General features: G+C 37.1%; 1 protein-coding gene across 3 annotated transcripts in view; it reads left to right on the plus strand.

Annotated features, from left to right (window-relative positions):
* COL11A1 (collagen type XI alpha 1 chain) overlaps positions 1-19,343 on the plus strand; it is a gene marked incomplete at both ends in the record, with an annotated part of 162,576 nt that overhangs the window by 93,485 nt on the left and 49,748 nt on the right. For all 3 annotated transcript variants that reach the window (XM_082483933.1, XM_082483935.1, XM_082483934.1), the window contains 10 exons: positions 1,161-1,214; positions 3,359-3,403; positions 3,534-3,587; positions 3,683-3,727; positions 8,122-8,175; positions 9,047-9,100; positions 14,057-14,110; positions 14,904-15,011; positions 15,811-15,900; positions 16,182-16,235. In XM_082483933.1, coding sequence (XP_082340059.1) covers positions 1,161-1,214; positions 3,359-3,403; positions 3,534-3,587; positions 3,683-3,727; positions 8,122-8,175; positions 9,047-9,100; positions 14,057-14,110; positions 14,904-15,011; positions 15,811-15,900; positions 16,182-16,235 — 612 coding nt within the window. The remainder of the gene's footprint in view (positions 1-1,160; positions 1,215-3,358; positions 3,404-3,533; positions 3,588-3,682; positions 3,728-8,121; positions 8,176-9,046; positions 9,101-14,056; positions 14,111-14,903; positions 15,012-15,810; positions 15,901-16,181; positions 16,236-19,343) is intronic.

Consider the following 19,343-nt stretch of genomic DNA (forward strand, 5'->3'; position numbering starts at 1 on the left):
AAGGAAGGAAGGAAAATATCTTACTTTTCTCTCACCAGTGAATATCAGTCAGGTTTCCATTAGAAGCAGTGTCAGTGAAGTACTGCCCCTGAGTCCTTAATGGATAATTGGAATGACTGTGTTAAACAAGATTCATTAAAAGGAAAACATAAGTAAGAAAAGGAGAAAAAAAGGAAAAATTACTTATTGATGTTTCAAAGAAGAGCACCAAGAAATTCTATTTTAAGTTTTTGTTATATGCATTTTATTTGCCGCTAAAATACTAATAGCGAGCTGCACAGATATAGGTCCATTATGACAGCAGGGAGTCTGGCCAGTAGCTTTAGTGGCTGACCAAACTAAACACTGCTTTTATTTTCATCTTCAGTCACTTAAAAGTATATTTAATCAAGTCTATCACTGCTTTGACCCCAAGTCCCTCATGACAAATTAACACCTTGGTAACAAGTCTGCTGTCCCTCTGGACCTGTATACCAGAAATAAAGAATAGTACTGTTCAGATTAGACTGGGCAGTTAACAGGAGGAAAGGGAGAAAAAAGGAGAAGCAGGAATAATGTCTGGAAGCAGTTTCTATATATAGAATCAAGTCAGATAATCTCCCCATAAATTCTACTTACGAGATGAGCATGTAAGCGCACATACAAATTGCACATATCAGTTACACGAAACTCACCAGTGGTCAGTTTACAGTGAATAAAGCACCTGAAGTAATTTACAGCTCAGTAAAATGAATAGAGGACCACTGTTCACATGTGGCAACACCTTACATTTATTTTGAATAAAGTTATTTTGTAAAAGTATTATTATACTGTGAGGCAACAAGGCCTTGTTTGTTCCTCTTCATTATGATACAGTTATTTCTAGTGGGCTGTTACTGATAATTTCTTTCCTACTGCTAAAAATGGTGCAGATTTAATGACTGCATTATTGTCTAATAAGATGACAAATAATGTCCATTCTATACATTGATTTTTTAATGCATTCTGGACTTGAGGCGTTATGGTAAGTTAATTTACAGCTATTCATCAGAGCTGTCATACTTGCAGTTTTGATGTGTAGAATGTACATGACTTTGGAGATGTGCTTTACATGTAAAGTAAATGTTGGCTGTGCTACTATTTTGCTGTTGATATCTCTGATATTTGCATTTCTTATGTAGGGCTCAACTGGTTTCCCAGGATTTCCAGGTGCCAATGGAGAGAAAGGTGCAAGGGTATGATAATTCATGCTTGCATGACACTTAATTAACTTTAGGAACTCAGTGCTATGGGAAGTCACTGAAACCTAAGGATACAAGCTACTATCTAAAGAACTATAAAAACAGGCTTTTTACACTTAAGATGAATCTCTACGGTTATGTAAAACAGGACATACTGAGACACTAGTTCTCATTCTTTAAGGTATTAATCTAAATTTACAGGAACACACTTTCTCACTGTGTATGCTGCCACAATTATATATTTGAAAAAGAGAAAAGAAATGACCTTTGATGAAGCATTTTTTTTTTGACAGTATGGCTGAGTGAGCTGGGAAAGACTATTTTCATGTATCCCATGAATTATCCTGCTACCATATAATTTGCCCTCAAGGAGATTCAACTTGTATTTCATAAGTATTCTGATTTGCCACAAGCTTCTTTATAGGTTGAGCTTTGAAAATGCAAAATATACCTGACAAGATGAAGAACAGGTACTATTACATATATTAAAAATAGACACAAAATGACAGCTTTTTCTCCTTTGTTTACTTGAAGCAGGTGAGGGAATATCTATTATGCATATTCTTCAAACTGTAAAAATGAAATACAGGTTAGAAAGAAGGTCACTGTGATGTTGTGTCTAAAGCTCAGTTGAACATAGCAGAACATACTGTTAGAAAGATAAGAGGATGAGTCAGAATTCCTAGATGATAGCAACTTAAAGTCAAACTGAAGTAATGTATGTCATTGTTCTTAAGAATCCATTTTAATTTGCAGCACAAAACCAAGCAGAAATTCATTATTTTAAGATGAAATATATGAAATCCAATTGCATTTGTATTGCTTATGTATGGTTTAAATTGTTCTTGCATTATTTTAGCTAAGATAAAGATATATTGTTATGGACAGACACAAACAATAAAACAATGTTCAGTTCATCCTTGCTGGGAAAAATGAGACGTGACTGCTAATCAAGATATCAAATTAAAAAAAATAAGCAAAATGATAACATCAAAGAGCAGACTTAAAATTATGAAAATTTAATTATATTGATCCGTTATCAGGGCTTCATAAAGCTTTCAATTCAGCTAGGGTACTAACCACATACTTAATACCCTCAAACTGCACGCGTACTTAAGTATTATGGTCTTCATCAATGAGACAATAACTGCTGGTTTTGTAATGTGAATCAGGTATTATTAATCTTGCCTAAAGGGATTTCATTATGGTTTATGCTACCATGCACACTGGTACTAGGAAAGACAGTCATTTTCCCTGAGAAGTTCACAAGCTGTGTAGCACTTTAAGGACAACACATAATTTTTATTTTGATAAGTGAAATAAAATCAATATTAGAACCCCCCCCCCAAGAAAACCCCCAAGAAAACAGGTGTGTGCATTTAATTGGTTTCCAATAAAAGCAAGCTTTATGCTAAAACATCTGCTGATTTTCTGTTTCTGTTGCATTTACCTCTGAGATTAGAAAGTACCAGTCATCAGGTTCCTTCTTCTACTTGAAGAATACTGTATAGAATTTTAAGCCTCTCTGCATTAGAATGCACATCAATACTAATGCCGAGCCTAAGGAAAGAAATCTGTTGAGTATGATTAGGAGATATATTGAAGCAAAAAATTAAGTGCTAGTATTCTGGCAAGTTCTGTATCTCTGTGCAAGTGTGCAGAATCCTGGTGGGTATTACAGTCCCTATTTCTGTTATTAAAAAAAACAAGAGAGGCTTGTCCTTTTCTCTTTTAACCTGTGGAGCTGTCCATGGGAACCTGGGAACTTTGTCTTCAAGGCTGTTATTACATTGGAAATGATGGCAAGTCCTTTAGACTACTGCGGAGGGACTCTGCATGTTGTGTGCCATCTTCACTACCATTTTGAAGTAGTTTAAAATGTTCTAATGCCTATGACAGAATCTGACTCTGAGGCAAATTTAGTGTGTTTAGCTATAAGTCCCAGTGAACTCAGAAAGGTAATCAATTTTATCAAGGCACATGACTCTGTAAATTGAAATGCAAAGTAGATACTTAAAGATAAAATAACATTTAAACCTAAGGGACTTGCACTCTGTCCCCACTTTAGTAACAAAAACCAACTTTATCTCACAAATACAGTATTTGCTAAGATGATTTCTGTGAACTTTTCTCTACAGGGATTACATGGCAAACCAGGCCCCAGAGGACAGCGAGGACCAACAGTATGTACTTTTGCTTTGCAGTTTGGAGGCTTTTCTATATTAATTGCCTCCACTATACTGTGAAGAATTATTTTGGTTTGATTATATTATCCAATAATTTTCCTCAAGTGCACCTGTGTTAAATTGACAGGGTCCAAGAGGCTCAAGAGGTCCCAGAGGTCCCACTGGCAAGCCAGGTCCAAAGGTAATTGTTAAACACACTGTGTAGATTGGCTACGGGCTGTTTCTTATAAATAAAATAAATGTCTAATCTTTGAACATATTGTCTTTCCTTTCTAGGGTACTGCAGGCAATGATGGTCCTCCTGGCCCACCAGGTGAAAGGGTATGTGAAAGCTATGTTGTTTTTCCCACTATGTAGGAGTGTGATTTGAGTGCGGGTTTTATTTTCAGTTCTCCCTCTCATGTCTTTGCCCTTCTTTGACCAGAGTAACCAGAACTAACAAAACCTCAATTCCAGTGATGCTTTGCACAGAGTTATGAATGGTGTAACTGAAGTTTGCTGAAAGCTTCTTTTATCTGCAGCTCAGTTTTGTACAAATAGGACACAGAGAATACATACACACTTTGTATTATATCCATGCACTTTGTATATATCCATGCAAATTACAGTTGTACTTACCAGCCTATACTCTTAAGAATGTACCATTTACTGCAGCATACTGCTTGTTTATGGGATTTACAAATCACTCAAACCATCTCCAGAAGCTTCTATGTTGAAGCATCTGATATTTTTGTTCTGATCAGCTAAGAAATCCCTTCAACCTACTTTCTGGATGCTTGAGAAATCCTATTGTGCTTGCTAAAATAAAATTTTCTGCTTGCTATTACATTACCAATCAATACACAAATCCAATATGCAGTCAGCCCATTACACAGCAGTATATAGAAAAACAATATTAATAAATCAGATTTGTAATAGCAGCACTGGAAAACCAACTCAGATAGTTTAAGTGGACATGCTCTCTGCCAAAGTATTTTTGCAAAGCTTAAGATCAAACTTTTCTTTTCTAGTCATAATTCATTAAACTGCTAACCTTTTTCATGTAGAGAATCTATAAATCTTTTCCCAGTACCCATGCCCAAGTCCCAGTGATCTCCAGAAGTCTTACTGCTCAGGAGAGAGTTCCTTGTGCATTTTCCCCTGCTCCATAATGTCGCTTTGTTACACTATTTCCGTGTTGAATACATACACACTTGGTGTAACAATACTGGCAGAACAACAGAAAACTGTTTTTGCTAGAATGACTAAGCAAACTGGAAAAGGAGAAAGGCCATAGGATCAGACCACATGGTTTGATTGAGTTGATTACTGGAGGTAAGGACATCCATAAAACTATAACAAGAGCATGGCATGAGTGTGTTCTAGAAATCTCAAATTTTCAGTTTGTATGTAAAAGCAATTAAGGTTAATTTTGTTTAATTTATTCTTAGCAGTTGCAAGTAGAGTTTTAATAAACATCTGTCTGCTATACAAATGTAAAGGAATGCACGTGCCTGCATATCTAATTTTTCTGCTTAAGAAAAGGATTCCTTTCCTTTTGACTGAAAGCCATTAAAGCATATACAAAAAAAAAAAAAAACAATACCAAGTACACTGGAACCAGAAGTTTTAGTTTACTAAAAACCTTTCATACTCATCGTTTTAGGTCTTTCATTCCTGAAGCAGAATATTAATTAACTGTCCAAGAGACTGGTTAGTGGAGTGGGACAGTGGTTCTTGCAGTAAGGAAGAGAAGTAGGACAGAACAGAAGGAAAGTGGAGGACTGAAGAACTAGATGGTAGCCAGTGGTTATAGAAGGCAACAGTCCAAGGGAGGCTGCAGTAGGAAGTGAAAGTACCAATATATCAAGCAAAAGACAATGTACCAAATGGAAGGGGGACAGCAGGAATAAGTGGAAAGTTTGGGTGAAACAGGAATGGTGTGGCAAGTAAGAGAGAGACACAGGGGCCGGAAGCTGGGATTCAAGAGAGGAATGAGTTAACTAGGATGTTGAATGTGGAGAACTAGGCATAGCCTGAGAAAGGGAGGAGGAACATCAGAGGCAGACTACCATCAGGTGAATAGCAGAGCCTCATGAAGAAGGAGTTTGCTGACAGCTCCAAGAGGTTATGAGTAAGAGAAGCTGTGGGGTGACTGAAAACGATGAGCAGATCAATCCAAGATGAAGGTAACCCCAGAGAGAAATTCATTACAGCAAAGAGATGAAGAATCGCAGAGCACCACATCTCATATCACTAGAGTAATATGTGTGAGGTGTCTATTTGTTTCCCAATAGGGGTGAATTTCAGCCAAAAAATAGAACTGTCATTTCTACTCCGCTGAGACTATTTCAGGTACCAGACATGTAAACATTAAATAATCTGTCCTGTGTAACTGCTTTTAAAATGAAATATAATGACAAAAAAGAAAATGTAATTTTGATAACATGCTGTTAGCATTCTAGTGCTTTTTCTCACATAATCCATTAATCCAGTGCCCTGAAATCTGTGAATAAAAAAAAAAATGGAAATCTTCTTTCCTTAAAAAGCCTCAAGATGTGAGGATCAAAGTACAGTGGGAATTCATGAGAAAGAAGGTGCAACTAACAGTAAAACTTTGAGTTCATAGAACCATAGAATAGTTAGAGTTGAAAGGCACCTTAAAGATCATTTAGTTCCAACCCCCCTGCCATGGGCAGGGACACCTTCCACTAGACCAAATTACTCAAAGTCCCATCCAACCTGGCCTTGAACACTTCCAGGGATGGGGCATCCACCAGTTCCCTGGACTTGTTCCAGTGTCTCACCACCCTGAGAATAAAGAATTTCATCCTAATTTCTAATCTAAATCTACCCTCTTTCAGTTTAAAACTGTCACCCTTCATCCTATTGCTACACTCCCTGATAAAGTGTCCCTCCCCATCTTTCCTGTAGGTTCCCTTTAAGTACTAGAAGGCTGCTATAAGGTCTGCCTGGAGCCTTCTCTTCTGCAGGCTGAACAACCCGAACTCTCTCAGCCTCTCTTCATAGGAGAGGAGCTCCAGCCCCCTGGAGTTGTGCTCTTATAACCCGATTCCTGAGAGGGACCAATTGCTTTCATATCTTTGTACAGTAGCTGAGTCAATTTTAATAGTTTTCCTCTATAAAACTGCTCAATTTTTTTTTAAACTTTATGCTTTATGTTATACCCAGAAGCAAATGAGGAAAGGTTATTTGTTTACAAGAGAGAGCAGAATGAAAAAAAAAAAACAAAACAAACAAACAAACAAAAAATGAAAACCACCAAACCCTCATATAGAACATATTTGAGTGTTATGGAGGTTTCAGGAACAGCCTTACACCTGTTTTGGAAGAGAAAATAAAAATGATGGATAGTGCAGGAGGATCACAAAGATTTCTTGCTTTACCTAGCACTTCTTAGTGGACTCAGATTTAGTATTACAGTATAATCAAGGTCTACCCTTGACTGTTTCACATAAGGGCAAATTCTCCCAGGCTGGGCACAAGGGATCCTCTCCCACAGCTATGTTCGCACACTGCTTTGCGTACTGCAGGAGGCAGCCATGCTCTGGAAGCAAGCCTGGGCCCTAACGAATGAGGCTTATGGAACTCACAGTGCTTTATCAGAGGAGCAAAAAGGTAGCATAATTTGGGAGATGTGGCCTTCTGCTTCAAGTCTTTTGCATCAAACCTCAACATTTCTCACATAAGACAGCCAGTGTCTTAGCAAAAGCAGACATCATATACCAAGTTGAATAAGATAAAGTTTGTGACTTTATGACTAGGGTACATGGCTCTGCTGCGGGACCATGTAGAATAAATAAGGTTTTCCAGGTTGCTACTCTTTAACTTAGCACACTAAAAACTAAACAGGAAAAATTATTTTGATAAGCTGACATAGTCCCTTTCAGCATATTGGCAATAAATTTTAAAAGCTGGCCTCCGTTTTGTCTGGTGACAACTTTAGAAAGAGTCACGTAAGCTAGTACCTTGTGTAAATATCTATGTGTATAGGTGTATGTGGACATCCATATATGTACACGCGTATATGTATATACTTATACATATGCATACACAATGCACTAATTCACATGATCATCTTTAATTACATTTTTAAAACTATGCTGCATGAAAATTTTCTCTCTCCATATATATGTGTATATACAGACCTATATAAATAAGATGTTCATGCATCATGGGTTTTTTTCAGCTATCTCAACTACTTTTCATAATAGCAAGAATGTTGTATTCAGGCCCTGGTGACTCTGGAAGGCTTATTCTATTTGCAAGTTTGTACTATTGTACTGATTTGAAGCATTGTCAGAGCATAAGAACTGCCAAAGAAGAATGGTGGACTCAAAGTTAAAAAGACCACCAGACTATTACTTAATTTCAATGTTTTATGCAACACAGAAAACACTGGTTTTTACTCACAGTTGATTCCCACTTTATTATGCACAGTTTCAGGGGTCAGACACAGTCATACTTTATATAAGTAGTTTTTCTTTTCTCTAACTACATTCCTACATCGGCAATATCGCTCTCAGGAAATCCCCTCCAATGTCTATGCATGCCAATTGTTGCTGCCAATATTTATGACAGTGGAGATGAGGCTTTATACATATATCCAGACATTATGTACAGAGTTCATATATTTTATAATTGAAGCAAACTTTTCAATGCAGTTTTATGGCAGCTAGAGTAAAACTTTACGTGTTTGGTTGCTTTTATGCTAGGGACCACAAGGACCTCAGGGACCTGTTGGATTCCCTGGACCAAAAGGACCTCCAGTAAGTATCTTTTTGGTTTAGTGTCTGCACCAACAGGGATGTTATTTTTCTTACAATGTTTCTGAAGTTAGTATTTGAAGATTTATTTAGGGGACGGTTTATGTATAGGTTACAAATACACTTACTGAGTTTTAAGGCTAAGACAAGAACTCACATATTCAAAATGATCATTGGTGCGGCTTATATGACATTCAGCATAATATACTAAACTGCAAATTTTCTTGTATGTTGATGCCGATATCTAGATGACAGACTGAGTTTTGGCAAAATATTACTTTGCTGGTGTATATTTTCTTTTAACAATTGATTCATTGAGGAAAAAATGAAGGAGACATTCATTAGTAGCAGAAATGTATAGAAGTAATAGCAAATTTGAGTTGCAGCCTGATCTAGTTATACTGCTCTTCTAGTGGGTTTCTGTTCATGTGGAGTAAGTACAAAAGCATCAAACCACCTATGAATTTTTTTACCCATGCATTTTTTATTGTTTCCAGTGCCAAAACCTGAAATTTCGTCAAATACTCCTGTAATGCTTAGTTTTATGTTAACTGAGTCATTAAGCAAGGAAAAATGGAAGGGAAGTATTGGGAGTTTCCATGATTTCTGAATTTACAGAAACCCATTTTGAACATGCATGCATTTGACAATCTAACAGTCACTCTCCAAGCAATTGCTAACACACATCAGGGACTACACAAGAAAAACGTATTATTAAAATCATAGCTAGCTGATACAGAAGCAGTTAAGCTGTACTGAAGACTAGTCTAGAAAAAAACAAAGAGATAAGAGATTCTTACAGCTAATTGCATACTTTTTTCCAGAATTCAGGGCAGCTAAGTAATGCTTTGATTTATGTATTTTACAATTTCAGGGGCCACCTGGAAAAGACGGCTTGCCTGGGCACCCAGGACAGCGGGGTGAGACTGTAAGTACATGTACTCTACTGTGTTAGTGTTGTAAACCTCCAAAGGACATGATTGTGTTATCAAAAATAAAGAAACAGAGACAACAGAGAAAAGGGGAAGAGCCTGGGACTAAGAGGTTATATAACTCTAGTTTTCTTATGGTTGATGATAGGTTGGGCATGAGAAAGCTTTATTTTGTTTCCATGCTACAAGAGTGAGGTTATTCTGCACTATGCCTGGTTAGTAACATCACAATGAGCTTAAATAGTCAATAGAAGTAAAGGAAATTAATGCTCAGATCTCCATTTTAATAAAGATTTGTCAGGCAATTACTATAGTATTCTTTTCTCACTGAGTGCCATGTAACATAAATAATAACAAAAAGTCTTATTAAAGGTAAGCAGCTAGGAAACTCAAAAGACAACACCTTTGGAAAGTAGGATAAGGAATATTTCAACCTGTGAAAAAAATCTTAAATTTTGAAACTGTACCTTATGTAATTCCCCTAAGAATCACAATGAGTAAATTCTGGCAGCAAAATGAAAAAATTAACATGCAACAGGTTTAATGGAATTATTTAAAAAAACTTTCTACTTGTGTAGTGCCAAACCCTGACTCATATCCCACTGAAAAAAAAAAAAAAGAAAATTCTTACTCGGATTTTTCAGAGCTAGAGAAAGCTGTAAATGAATTTAGAGGGAAATTTTCTCAGCATGTAGAATGTGGTTTGGTTTCCAACTTCACTGGAAATCTGTTAGTGACTGCTGAGTCATTTCCACTGCTGGAAGGGTGAGCACAGAGCTTGGAGTAACACATCATTCTGAAAAACAGTAGTTTCTTCTGCGAGTACTGTGACGTTATAATGCTCTGCAATGATAGCGGCTTTTTTGTGTGTGAGAGAAACATTATTGACTACATCTTTGTTGCTGAAAAGACTAGTCTTGTGTACCGTAAGAATGAATTTAAATCATTGTTTAGAATGCAGGATGCTCAAAATTGTTCTGATAAGAAAAAGCACAGCTACTATTTTCCCTTTAATCTTATTTACTTGAACATGAGCCAGTAATGTGCCATTACGGCAAAGAATGCTAATAGGATCCTGGGCTACAGCAGGGTGATCATTCTCTTCTGTTCAGCCCTGCTGAGGCCAGGAGTATTGTGTCCAGTTCTGGGCTCCTCAGTACAAGAGAGAGTGAGCTACTGCAGAGAGGTTAGCACAGGGCCACTAAGATGATTAAGGGACTGGAGCATCTCTCCAAATCTCTCCAATGACTAAAGACTGATAGAGCTGGGACTGTTTAGCCTAGAGAAGAGAAGGCCCGGTTCAAATCTTATCAAAGTGTATAAATACCTGAAGGGAGGATGTAAAGAAGACAGGGGCAGGCTCCTTTCAGTGCTGCCCAGTGACAGGACAAGAGGCAATGGGCATAAACTGAAACAAAGGAGATTCCATCTGAACATCAGGAAACACTTTTCCGCTGTGAGGGTGACTGAGCACTGAAACAGATAACCCAGAGAGGTTGCAGAGTCTCCATCCTTGAAGATATTCAGACATATTCCTGGGCAACCAGCTCTCAGTGTCTCTAGAAGTCCATTCCAACCCCAACCATTCTATGATTCCACAATTTCTGGATTTCGCTCATAACTAGAAATGAAAGATGCAAAGTACAATGAAACCATGGACTCTACTACCGTGTGATATTTGGACCAGGTTCCTCTGGGTTTAATCAATAGTATGGTTCTCTAATTTTATATCTCCTTTGGGTTTAGTAAGCTTAGATTGATATAAAACTTGAGTAACTTAGGAGCAAATGCAGCTTTTCATTAGCATTGTTTTCTGCCCTGTGTATATATGTGTATTGGGCCAGAATTATTTTAAAAATATTTTTCCCCCATGGGTTCTCATGTATATGTTTTTGTAGAAGAACAGATTTTTTAAAAAACAAAAAGTAGACTTGTTGACTTTTTTTTAATGACCATTTCCATTTCAGATTTTTAAAAAATGTATAAATCAGAAAACTTTCATTACACTCACTGGTAAATCAGGCTCTTAAGAATTCTGTTTCTTATTTAAGCGTATATCTCATTAAAGTTCAGTGGTGCATGTGGGCATTACAGCAATTAGGGAGTAAGGCTAAGAGACATAATCAAGCTTAAAAAATTAAAGAGCCAGATTCCCAGATTGCACTCTGCAACTTGCTTATGGAATAATAAGCATATGTTGATAGCAACTGCGGAAGTTTTAGTGGAGAAAAGGCTACAGCCTCTTCCCCCAGTAAGCCATATGCACTTTGAAGAACTGCCATTGTTTGTTGTAATTTTAGGCATAGGAACAGTAATATCATGATAAATAATTTGAAATATAAGTGTAGGAATAAACTAGATAATGAAAATCAATATTAAGCTAATTTGTCCTTAGAAGTTATTATAAATTTCAGTGATACCAGTCTCAGATTGGCAGGAGGCATCAACTGCAGAGATTATTAGATTGTCTGGTGTTATGCAAGAATTTAGTGTTTCATGCCTGTGAAAGGATAAAAGAGAAATATACCAGCTGTTTCATCTATTCGAATTAATCAAGGAGCTGCTTCTTGCTACAAAAACCTCAGTTTTATTAAATTGCCTTTCACAGAAAATAATAAAAAAAAGGAGGCTAATTAGGCACTTACAAACACACGCATGACACATTAGTGTAAATTTTTTAATACTGAATATTTTAGATGAACTCATGGGATGTTCAGGTTATCTTGAGTATTTGCTGCTGAAATCTCCTTTGATTATTACTTCTTTTACAAATTTGAATCTGTAGGAATGGATAAGCTGGTGACGTAAGAGAGAAAGCAGAGTAGTAAAACCATCGTTAGCATCAAGAATCATTGAATATACTGCAAAGTATCAATGCATTCTGCAAACCTGGGAATAGCAGATCTTAAGTTACCTTCAGGAAATGAGTGATTTCCAACATTCCTTTGTCTTTCCTTACAGTAGGCTTCAGAAGAAGCCTTGACTGTGTAAAGGAAGGGACACATGAATGATTCCATCCGTAGCAGTTCTGATTTTCAGTCATTAGAGCAAAGGGGGACTTTTGTATTTGTTTTTAATCATCTGGATCATTTCAGAAGTCTGAGAGAGTGCCTAAACAGTTATGGGCCAAACTGAAGCATGATAATGTCTGGCTGGCAGCAACAAAAGAATCAGATTGAGGAAGGTAAAAAAGCTCAAACCGGATCTGATGGAATGGGGCAACTGTCAGTGAGACTGTGCCCAGAGGAATGCTGAGCAGGGCCCAGCATTTATAAGAAATACAAGCCAGATGAGACCTTTGTTTTTATATAGGTGAGCAGAGTAGGAGGCAGGTATAGGCTGTTAGACAGGGGATACTGCGTGAAATCCTAGATGTGATACAGCAGTGAATGCACTCTCCTAACTTTATGCAGCAACACACTTCCAATATTTGAAAGAAATAATTTAGTACATTTCAAAGATACATTAAACAGTGCTACTATAAAGTGAGATTGTCATTCAGCTTATTGACTAATTTTGGATGGAAGTCTGGGGCTATGTTCTGGTTTGAGGTAAAACAGAACAAGTTTTCTTTTCAGTAATTTTACTTTTCAGTTAAGCCTCTTCTAACTCTCTGAAATTAATGGCATATTCTTCAGAAAGTGTCTGCTACCAGAGTGATGAGGCTCGATGTTTATAGTTAATACCAAGGAATGGTGTGCAGAGAGGCTTTTGCTTATACTTACTGCTATAACACCCAAGGACAGCTAACTGTTGTGTGCCATGTTGGAGGGGAGGAAGCAGAAGAGCGTAGAGGGGTCACACCTGCGTGGAGGAATAGACAGGACAGGTTACCCAAAACTGACCAAGAAGGTATTCCATCCCATCTGCATCATGTTCAGTATAAAGCTGAGGGATCAAAGGGGTCTGCCTCTTTTCTTCAATGGCTGGCATCATCAGAGTAGGACTCTGTTCATTTGCCTTTGATCCCAATCTGTGCATTCCTGAATCCTGTTCCTGAGGTCAGTTTCCATCCATCGCTGAGTCTAGCCTGGGACTTTCCCAGTGCCTGCTGATGACATGCTTGTCATCCTGGGAGCTCAATATTGGTTTAGTATTTATTGAATATATTTAATTATTTTCTTTTTTGATATTATTATATTTTATTTTTATTACTAATATTTCATTAAATTAGTTTTAGTTTTCTTTTCAACTCATAAGTCTCTCTCTTATTTTCTCTCCCTTCTCTTCTGGGAAGAGAGAGAGAGGTAGGTTAAACAAAGCATCTGTCGTTCATTTATTGGCCAGCCCAGCCCAAACCACAACAGATTAGAAAATGAAAATTCTGTAAAATTTGCCAGTGTTCTGAAAATCTGTAACAAAAAAAAAATCTTTTCTATTCTCTGCTTCCCAGTTTTGTCATCATATCAATTTCTCATAAACTTCATTTGTTTTGTGGCACCCATGCTGCATTTTTTACCATCTCTATATAACCTTCATCTTCCCTGGATCTCTATTTCTTTTCATTTTCTTTCTGTCTAACCTCCCCTTTATCTTTAATGTCCCTCCAACTTAATCCACTGTCTGTGTCTTTTCTTTCTTTAAAGAGCATTCTGTGTCTGGCTTTATGATTTGTAATGTACATATGTAAAAATGTATTTTCTGCTGTCTTTTAGCTGCATCACTTATGCATGCAGACTCCCCTAATCAGGTTCACCTAGAGAGATCTGTAAAATTGACTGGAATTTTTACTGCTGTACCAACTCAGAGAGATTGGAACTGATAGAGATAAGAAAAATCAATCAGTATTTCACTTCCAAGTACACACAGGAAAAAAGAATTTCTCATTTTTATTTCCTGAAGAGAAGGAATGTGTGACATGGAATTTCTCTTTCTTCTCTTCAGCACAGATATGAATTTTGCTCTTCTATATCTTGTCTTCAGTAACATAGTATTCTGTGATTATTTCACAGGGTTTTCAAGGAAAAACCGGTCCTCCTGGTCCTGGTGGTGTTGTTGGCCCTCAGGTAGGTACATCCTTTAATTTCATAGTTAACTTCATAAGACAAATGTTTAATGGTTACATTATGGCTAAGGCAGTTGCTTTTGTTGTATTAAAAGGACCATATTGATGGTTATATTAACTTTTGTAACAAATTATGCATAACAGTTTTGGAAAGGTGTACTTAGTAATCATTAGTGATTCCCCAAAATATGGGGTTGGGGGTTGAATTTGGGTTGACTATTGAAGTTGGGGGTACCTTTCCACTTCCTTTTTTGTGTGTTTTCTTCATGTGATTATGAGGTTGATGGTTTACAGAAGTCAAGAAGGCAGAGTTCTCTACCATGAAATAGTTTAGAAAGAGCTAAAATTTTCTGCTAGTGCATCTGAAGAGAAATCTTTCAACTCTCCTACTTTCCAATTCATATTATTCAGAAAAATAACAGAACAGACAGTTTTCGAAGACAAGCATAGTACATGGATTTCCCTCCCATCCTTTTTGTAACCTCCTTCCATATGTGGGTACGCACTGTGTTTGAAAGCTTCATTGCTTAAGGAGCAAGGTCAGGATTCCACTCTTTGGAAGCTGTACAGACATGTCCGCAAGCAGAATGCAATGCAAGATTTATTTTATAGGACAAAGATATTTTGTAAGTCAGCTTTGCCTGGAGGGAAGGTGAGGAATGCATGCTAACCAATGGTAATATTGTTTTGTAACAGATACTCATAACAGCTGAATATTAAGAATCTGCTCCTCCCCACCACCCCCGAAGACATTAAATACCTTGAGATGACTTAAATTTTACTTTTGTGCCTAGGGTCCTACTGGTGAGACTGGCCCAATTGGTGAAAGAGGTCATCCAGGTCCTCCTGGACCACCAGGTGAACAAGGCCTCCCAGGTGCTGCAGGAAAAGAAGGCGCTAAGGTATGATGTGGCTGTAGGGAAGAAATTGGAAGGGACAGATAAATTGCTGACAGTCTCACATTTCAAATCATGCAGAACATGCGTAATAAAATTAGAATGTACTATTGTACATCTTTTTTTTGTACATTTGTACATCTAAAATCACTATTAGCATGTTTCACCCAGATGGATTTTGAAAATTGGAAGATTCCAGTTTTAGAAGTGTGTCTGCCTCCATTGAAATAATGCAAAATCTCTTGAGCCAATAATTAGTATTTTTGTAATGAAAAATAAAAAAACAGTTTACACATACCACCCATTCACTATGAAAATACATAGTAATGACATGATCAAAACAAGGTGGAAAATTGTACGTTGGCATTTAAAGTAGGATGTGTAGTACTGGCTACAAGGCAGCATTTCACTGACTAGATTTAGCTCTTTGCTTACTTTTTGGCCACCATTGGGGCACAAGAAAAATATTGCTTGTCTAGTAACTATGTAATTCTATTCAATATTCCATTTTAAATAGGCATTGTAAATTTTTAATGAATTTATCTTTAAACATACTTTTATGGCTTGCTGTCTTTTTCACTAATTATATTCTATAACTAATACTGTATTTTGTCAAAGCTTATTATAAATTTAAGCATGTTGATAGACTATTGTAATAAAAATCTTAAAAGAATTAGTGGGTGAATAGATGGGGGCATAATCTTTTTTGTCATTACTATGACTAGGATCTGCTATTAAATTTTAATCACTCATTTAATGAATAACACCAGCATCTTTTTTAATCAATATGTAATATATTTCCAAGGGTGACCCAGGCCCTCAAGGCATTCCTGGGAAAGATGGACCAGCAGGTCTTCGTGGTTTCCCTGGAGAGAGAGGCCTTCCAGGTGCTCAGGTATGATATAAGCACTAGAACAATTGACATGATGTTTCTAAATACAAGAAGCAATGGATTAACTCTTATTTCATGGAACCTTCTACGGTGCTTAAAAATGAATGCTATAGGAGAACAGACATCAAGCATCCAACGTTGTTAAATATCATTGGTTATATAAGCAAAAAGGAATTTTTTTGCCTTTGGATTTTTACATTTTTCCTATTACATGTATCAGAAAAATAACTCTTGAACTTTCCAGTGTAAGAGACAAGGGTTGGTTTTTTTTTTTCATTTTTTAGGGTCCTGCTGGTCTGAAAGGAGGGGAAGGCCCACAAGGCCCACCTGGCCCAGTTGTAAGTAAATATAATAATTTTATGGAAATATAAACAGTGTTAAATAGCAACCTTTTTCTTTCTTTACATGCTGTGATGCTTTCATCAATGCATTCTGTAATACAGTAGACAGAGATGTGTCATTCAAAGTGATCAGTAATTGCTTTCTACTAATTATCCATACTAATAAACTTTCGTTATGTGAAGGTTGTGAACATCTGAAGCCTAATATCAGTAGGTATAAGATTTACTTGTTGCTCAATACTTGTCACTTACGTAAGTTATTGTTGAGATGAAAGAGGTTTTCCATAGTGTGAAATCTATGGATAGTGGATAATGGACTCATGCTGTTTTAGTGGGTGCCCACACACATCAGGCTTATGGGTCTAGATAAGGACAGGGAAATCAATCACCAATTACGTCATGTGCAAAACAGGTTCGACTTGGTGAAATTGATTTAATTTATTACCAATCAAATCAGAGTAGGATAATGAGAAGTAAAACCCAAATCTTAAAACACCTTCCCCCGCCTTCCCTTCTTCCCAGGCTCAACTTCGCTCCTGAATTCTCTACCTCCCCTGCTCCACTGTGGATCTTTATGGGCAGCAGGGGGACAGCCTCCCTCACCGTGGTCTTCACCACGGGCTGCAGGGGAATCTCTGCTCCAGCGCCTGGAGCACCTCCTCTCCACCTCATTCAGACACCTTGGTGTCTGCAGAGTTGTTTCTCTCCTATATACTCACACCTCTCTTCTGACCGCTGTTGTGCAGCAGGTTTTTCCCCCTACTTAAATATGTTATCACAGAGGCACTACCACTGTCACTGATTGACTCAGCTTTAGGCAGCGGTAGGTTCATCTTGGAGCCAGCTGGCATTGGCTCTATCGGACATAGGGGAAGCTTCTGGCATCTTCTCACAGAAGCCACCCCTGCAGCCCCCCTGCTACCAAAACCTTGCCACGCAAACCCAATACAGCAGTGTTCACTTTGTACAACAGCAGTTCACTCATACAGTTGACCCACATAATGTATATAGTACTGTATATCCTAAGCTAGCTTTTAAATATGTGACATCACTACTTTTGTGCCCTTGTTACTGCATCTAATATTTTGACCCATATATCAGCCTATATGTAAGCCTGTTTTGGAAAATATACCATATACCAGCCTACATTTTGGAAAACATATCATATACCAGGCTATATGTAAGCCTATTTTGGAAAATGCAACTTGAAATGTCCCGTTGAAATCCATGGGAAAATAAATTGTGCAAGAATGTAAGAATGGCTTATTAACAATACCATTTTATGAGTATGTCAAGAAATTATGCATTATACAATTACTTCAGAATTTTAGAAGACAAGATGACCAAAAACCATCCATTGCTTTGAAGACTTTATCTTTACTGTACTTGTGTGGACCATGCCTATAGACAGGATCAGTGAAACTCTTACAAATCATGTTTGCTTGGCTAATAAGAGCTATGTAAAATCATGTCATGCAATAATATTCCTTTTGAAAATTTTAAGCTCAACATTGGCATAAGAATGTATTTGCAAACTTTTTGTGTTGTTGTTTTCTTTATGATTATGATAGAGAGAAAAGCAGCGATATGTACTCATTCCTCAAAAACAGTAAATTATTCTCCCTTGAGTAGTGGGACTAGGCTTTTTCTAGATGGTCCTGTGCTCAACAGTTGTTTACATTTAGATTTTTGTTTCATGTTTGGATTTCTATGATTTATACCTCTGCTGCCTCTTTCACTTCAGTTTCTGGTAGTTATTCACTGAAAGGTATTTGAAGTAGGATATGCTTAAAGTTACCTATTCTCTGTTGCCATATTTTATGCAAGGAAGTTCTACGAGGATACAGTGGTATTCAAAACATGGTACAGTTATTCCCAAATGTGAATTGTGTTGATTTTGACAGTCATCTTGTCAATTTATTTCTTTCATTCAGTGCAACTGAAGTAAAAAATAAAAATCAGCACAGCTATTCCTGTTAGATAAAAGAGTCATGGAGGAACTGAAATTCTATGTATTTCAACAATAAATCTTTCTTAGGTCCCTCCAATTCATATTGAAATTAGAATGCATTAAACAGGGAGGGAAAAAAACAACATAGTATAAAGGTTCTTGCTTTTGGATTATTTCTACATTATTAGAAAAGATCTGCTGTAGCACACTATTAGGCTTTACTTCTTGATTTCTTAATACTTGGCACTTGAATTCTTAAAATTAATTATTGAATTCTTAATGCCTTTAAGCTTCTATTCTTTAAATCAAGAACTTGCATTTGTGATTTACAATTCTTCTTAACACTACGCAGTAGGAGTACATTCCCCAAAAGCACCAAAACAAGGTAGCTGGGAATGGAATGGAATGGAATGGAATGGAATGGAATGGAATGGAATGGAATGGAATGGAATGGAATGGAATGGAAGCTAGTAGGGAGAGTCAAAAGGGATATCATCCCACCGCATCTGAAGAAGCTGAACTGTTAGAAGAAAAGATGAATCAAAATCAAGAAAGCATAGACCAGAATAGTTTCTTCGATCTAAAGGTCATGGCTTCATTTTTTGTTAAAGGAGGCCCTAAGGCTGGACTAACCTCTCAAGCAGATAGTTAGTTCAGGTGCAATGAACCAGAATTCTTCTGAGCATGCACAAACCAGACAGCAGAAGCATACCTGACATTTAACACACCCCACTTTCCCAGACAGGACACCCACACAGGAGCTGTGCAACTGCTATCATTGTTTCTCATAAACATGCATCACATAAGGTTGTGAGGTAAAAGCATGTATCTTGTCTAGTGATGGTTATCCACCACATGTATTCTGAAATACATGTGTTTGAATTAAATTCAGATAATCCATGTGTTACTAATTTGTATAGGGTATATGTTTGCATTTTAGTTCAAAATATCAGAGCCTTTTTGAGATTAATGTCTCGATCATCCCCATTTACCATCCTTAGGTTCAAATCATGGACCTCTCCTTTCATGTGAAATTAAACTGGAGGAGAAATTCCAGGCACGCTTCTAATACACACCAGCTAATGGGAGTTCAGTGCCAGACTAGAATTATCATGAAGTATAGTCCAGAAATACGCAGAGTATGGGTGCCAGGA

Source organism: Vanellus vanellus, assembly GCF_965231255.1.
Source record: "Vanellus vanellus genome assembly, chromosome: 5".
Lineage (NCBI taxonomy): Eukaryota > Metazoa > Chordata > Aves > Charadriiformes > Charadriidae > Vanellus > Vanellus vanellus.